Source organism: Pseudopipra pipra, chromosome 11, assembly GCF_036250125.1.
Source record: "Pseudopipra pipra isolate bDixPip1 chromosome 11, bDixPip1.hap1, whole genome shotgun sequence".
Lineage (NCBI taxonomy): Eukaryota > Metazoa > Chordata > Aves > Passeriformes > Pipridae > Pseudopipra > Pseudopipra pipra.
Window position 1 is genome coordinate 20,016,693 of NC_087559.1, and position 5,084 is coordinate 20,021,776.

Consider the following 5,084-nt stretch of genomic DNA (forward strand, 5'->3'; position numbering starts at 1 on the left):
AGCCACAGTCCTTGCCAGGGCTTCGCCGAAATGATCCCCTTCTAATCTGTTAGTGCCGACATTTTCGGGGGGATTGTGAGCGTTCGGGATCCCGCACGCGAATCTGGCTCGAAGCACATCAGTGACGAGCAGGGCCGGCTCGTGGGTATCCGCTAAAGGGAATTAAACGACCCCCGTTGTACCGCGTAAAATGTTCGTGTAAAGACTCAGAAAGTCCAGGGAAAGGCTCAGCTTCGTGCTGGGTTTTGTTCCCTGATCAGTTCCTTTTAGTTGTTTACAGAGATTTGGCCGGGACCGGGAGGGAGCCCGGGGCTGAAGGCGCCGGGCCTGGGCCCCTCGACGGGCACCCCTGACCTTGGGCTACCTTGACTCCTCCAAGCCCCGGAATCCCCCGGTCACGGCACCGAGGCCACCCCGAGGGCCCTGAGCCCCAGGCGGTTCTGCGGGGCAGGGGCTGTGCGGGGCAGGGGGCGTGAGCCGGGGGCTCCCCGGGGGTCCCTCTGGCTCCGTGTCTCTCCCCATCGGCCGAGGCCCCCCGGAGCCGCGGTTATCCCGTCAGGGGATGGGGAAGGACATGCGGATGGGGACGGGGACGGGAATGGGAAAGGGGATTAGAATTGAAGATTGGGGTGGGGATGGGGAGGGGGATGGAGATGGCGATGGGGACGGGGATGGGGCTGGAGCCGGGGACGGGGACGGGGCTGGAACCAGGGACGAGGACCAGGACAGTCATAAGGACTGGGCCGGGGCCGGGGCTGCCCTTCCAAGGGGCCAGCGGTTGTTTGGGTGTCTGCTCTCCCGCAGCGAGCAGAACGGCTAATTTGCTTTATATGGCGGGGGATCAAATGCTGGGCTGTAACCCCTCGCTTCAGGTACTCGCCCGCCCCGGCCCCTTCCTTCCTGCCAGCCCCTCCTGCACCCTCCCCCGCCGCGCTGACGGCCCCGCCGGGCCGGCGGTATAATAGGCCCCCGCCGCCGTCCCGGGGCGGAGAGACGCTGCCCGGTGCCGCGCCCCGTGTGCAGGCGGCGGGCACGGCTCCGGCCGCCGCGCTGCTCTGGGCGCTCCGGGGCCGGGGGGGCCGCGCAGGGGGAGGGGAGGGGGCGGCGGGGCGATGGGCAGAGCCCCCGCTGTCCTGCTGCCGCCCGGGGGGCTGCGCTAGGGCGGCCCCGGCGGCCGGGGGTCCCCCCGCGCCCCGGGGGCGGCGAGGATGCAGCACCCGCTGGAGCTGGGAGCCGCTCGCTACTTCCCGGCCGAAGCCTTCCCCGACCACCGCTCCCACCGCTACCGCAGCTTCATGATCGAGGAGATCCTCACCGACCCCCCGGACGCCAAGGGGGCCGCGCCGGCCGGGGAGCTGCTCAAGTTCGGGGTGCAGGCGCTGCTTTCCGCCCGGCCCTACCACAACCACCTCGGTACGTCCCGGGGGGCCCCGCGGCTCGGGGGGGGGCTGGGGGCGGCAGGCGGGGAGGCATCGCCCGCTGATGGTCTCCAGCGCCCTACGGAGCCGGGCTCCTGGAAGAAAAACTCGCGAATTCTGCCTGAAAAAAATCGCTGCCGGGCTCTGCCGGCCGAGCGCATCCCGCCGGCTCCTGCTGTGCCGCGGCCGCTCCAGCCTCGAGCAGCCCAGTATTTTGGGCCTAAAAAAGAAGAATGCGGCTCTACGGCTCCAGAGGCGCTTTCACAGGACGGCCTTCGAATTTCTGTCGTTGTTGATCGTTTTGGGGTTTTTTTTTTTGGTTTTTTTTTCATTTTATGGGGTTTTTTCCGTGTTTTTGGATGAGGTGGGAATTGCTGGAGCTAAGCAGTGGAGTCTGTGCGTGTGTGGCTGCAAGTGGCGGCACAGGGCCCTGCGGTCACAGATTTAACTGGAAACCCGACATATATATTTATGTGTATATATATATAAAAATACATATTATACATAAATATAAAATATACAATATAAAAAGATAGTATATATAAATATATTATGTTTATATAATAATATAAAATATATAAGATATAACATTATAATCTATTTTATAATACTTAGAGGTATATTTATTTAAAACGGATGCCAGCGCGCTCTATCCAGTCGGATATAGTATTTAGGACAAACATAGTTTATTAACGACATGGTTGGAGGGTTTTTTAACTCCAGTATTTAATATATTTTGAGGGCCAATACATAATATATTTTAAAGGCCAGTATTTAAATATGTGACGGCGAAAGCTTTCACTTCCCAAGCCATCTTCGTCTGCGGAGCCGTCGCTCTTCATAGATGTTCTCTTATAGAACTGAACGGAAAAGGAGGATCCCAATTTCTTTTCCTGCGTTTAAGAGAGAAAGAGTAAAGCGTCAAGACCAGAGCAAGGGAGCAACATGCGTTAGAATATCTAGAAATCAGTAATATTTTCAAGATCAGAACTATTTGGAATAGCGGATCAGACAAAAGGCTCTTTGCATCGCTCACGGCTCAGTTTCGGGGGATCAGCGGGAGCAGGATCGGGCTCTCCAGGGAGGGAGGCGATTTCAGCTCGGGCCGAGGAGAAGAGCCCTCAGAGACTCCCCTCAGGGTCCTTCCCCAGCCGCCGAGGTCGCTCCCGTGTCGCTGGGAGGGGATGGGCCGAGCAGGACCGAGCCCCCGGCCCGCCCGGGTTTGCTGGGCCGGGACCAGCGCTGGGGCTGCGGGCCCAGGCGGGGAGCGGAGCGGGGACTCCGGGAAGGACCGAGCCGGGCCGGGCCGAGTCGGAGAAGGGAACCGAGCCGAGCAGGGCCCGGCCAGACCGGGTAAAGCTGAGCCGAGCCGGCCGAGCGGCGGCCCCCGCCTGCGGGGATTAGCATCCTCGGGGATGGGCTCGCTGCCCTCCCCTCGGGAGCTGCTTCAGAGGAAAATCGCGGGGCTGAGGTTCACGGAGAGGGATAGAAATTGTCACAACGTCGAAAATATCCTGAAAAATTCCAGGAAGGGAATTCCTGGGACCGTGCCCGGCCCCCGCCGCCCGCCGGGCCCGGCAGCTGTTGGGTGACACCGAGGAGAACGCTTTGGGGTTGATTTAAATTATTTTTACTTTAACACCCCCCCCCAAGTCATTCCGTGATTAGCATCTGCCGGTTGAAGGGTAAAGCATGACCCGGTACCGCGGAGGCGATGGAACCGGGGGGACCCGCGACCCGACCCGCGTCCCGGGGTTCCCGCACCCCTTCGGCCCCCGGGAAGGTGTCGAGGGAGGAGGAGAAGGGCCCGGGGTTCCTTACAGGGTCTGGTCCCCGGGACACCGAGGCACTCTGCAGCCCCGGGGGTCCCCGAGCGCTGCCCGGCGCTGACGGCCCCTCTCTCCCGCAGCGGTGCTGAAGGCGGAGCCGGCCGCCGTGTTCAAGTTCCCGCTGGCTCCCCTGGGCTGCTCGGGGCTGGGCTCGGCTCTGCTGGCCGCCGGCTCGGGGCTGCAAGGCGGCTCCGCCTCGCCCCATCTCCCGCTGGAGCTGCACCTTCGTGGCAAGTTGGAGCCGGGCCCCCCCGAGCCGGGCAAGGCCAAGAAGGGGCGCCGAAGCCGCACCGTCTTCACCGAGCTGCAGCTCATGGGGCTGGAGAAGCGCTTCGAGAAGCAGAAATACCTCTCCACGCCCGACAGGTAGGCGATGGCGACCCTCGGACGGCGGGACGGGGCTCATTGTGCCTGAAAAAGTCGGGAAGCTGCCATCCGAGAGGAAAGCTGCCGGGCTGACCGCCTCTCTCTCTCGCCCACAGAATAGACCTGGCCGAATCGCTGGGGCTCAGCCAGCTCCAGGTGAAAACCTGGTACCAGAACAGGCGCATGAAATGGAAGAAAATAGTAAGTGTCCCTTGATCGTCCGCCCCTTCGGCGCGCAGTGTCCGCGTTCGGCGGGGTACCGAGCGCTGCCCCGCGGGCTTCAACCTCCTGCGTATCGTCCCTGGGCTAATAATGATGATGATGATGATGATGATAGTAGTAGCAATAGTAGCAGCAATAATAAGAACAATAACAAAACTAATAATAATATGCCCCTGGTCTTTAAGTCCAGCACCGCCTGGGCCTCGGCCGGACGCCCCTCGCCCAGTTCTGTCCGAGCCCTCCCGCGGTACCGATCGTCCCCCAGGGGCGGAGGGCGGTGGGCACAGCCCGACAGGTCCCGCACCGGCGGCTCAGCCTGGGCCCGGCGCGGTGCTTCGCTCCAGGGGACGGGGGAGAGAGGGGTTCCTGCGCCCCGGGCTGAAGGCAGCACTGTTTTACCGAGGTATCCCCCTCCTCTGCCCCCTCCCCGCCTCGCAGGTGTTGCAGGGGGGCGGCCTGGAGTCCCCCACCAAGCCGAAGGGCCGCCCCAAGAAGAACTCGATCCCCAGCAGCGAGCAGCTCTCGGAGCAGGAGCGAGCCCGGGACGCCGAGAAGCCGCCCGAGAGCCTGGGCTCGCCGGCCGAGGTCAGCCAGGAGGAGTGAGGGGCGAGCGCCCGCCCTGCCGCACCCTCCGGGCCCGGGGGAAGGGGATGGAGGGCAGCTCGGACAGTGGCTGCGGCCGCCTTCGGACTCGGGAGATTTGGACGCTTTGACGGGCGCGCTCCTGCCCCACCGCCCCTCTCCGCGCCCGCGGAGCGCTGCGCCACGGCCGCGGTGTTGTGCGACGGCCCGAGGGGCCGGGAGGACACTGGATCCCACCTTCCACATCTACTCGCTGTCTAAAACCCTGTGGTGCCCCTAGTTATTCGAAAACTGCATTTTATGATCCGTTTTATTAATGCGAAGATATTTACTTTATTTCAATAAAGTATTTTATGAACTGTTGCTCTGAGTAACGTAATGGTTTGGGGTTAATGTTTTTAAAGTTCTGTTTTTTGTTTTTTGGGTTTTTTTTTCTCCCGCGGAGGCAGGTTAGAGATTCAAAACCAAGTTCCAGGCAGATCTACACAGAGAAAGCGCGGCGGTACCGGGAAGATTCTCCCATCGCTTTCTCCGACAGCTCGGCTGCCTGTGGCCGGGAGAGGCCAAACCCTCAGTCTTTCTTTGGTTAAATTCGGATGCTTTCGCATTTTAAAGATACGTTAATTACTGACAAATGGATTAATTATTTCCCGCACCGTGCACACTA

At 61.3% G+C, this 5,084-nt stretch overlaps 1 protein-coding gene across 1 annotated transcript; it reads left to right on the plus strand.

Annotated features, from left to right (window-relative positions):
• The first annotated feature begins 1,013 nt into the window (after positions 1-1,013).
• BARX1 (BARX homeobox 1) lies at positions 1,014-4,780 on the plus strand. Its single transcript, XM_064667007.1, has 4 exons — positions 1,014-1,413; positions 3,328-3,613; positions 3,730-3,814; positions 4,274-4,780. The coding sequence occupies exons 1-4, from the start codon at positions 1,209-1,211 to the stop codon at positions 4,436-4,438; spliced, it is 741 nt and encodes a 246-aa protein (XP_064523077.1). The 5' UTR covers positions 1,014-1,208; the 3' UTR covers positions 4,439-4,780.
• The last annotated feature ends 304 nt before the right edge of the window (positions 4,781-5,084 follow it).

Coding starts and splice junctions, on each gene's coding strand:
- BARX1 (XM_064667007.1), top strand. CDS start 1,209: ATGCAGCACCCGCTGGAGCTGGGAGCCGCTCGCTACTTCCCGGCCGAA. Junction 1,414..3,327: donor GCCCTACCACAACCACCTCG/GTACGTCCCGGG, acceptor TCTCTCCCGCAG/CGGTGCTGAAGGCGGAGCCG. Junction 3,614..3,729: donor TACCTCTCCACGCCCGACAG/GTAGGCGATGGC, acceptor TCTCGCCCACAG/AATAGACCTGGCCGAATCGC.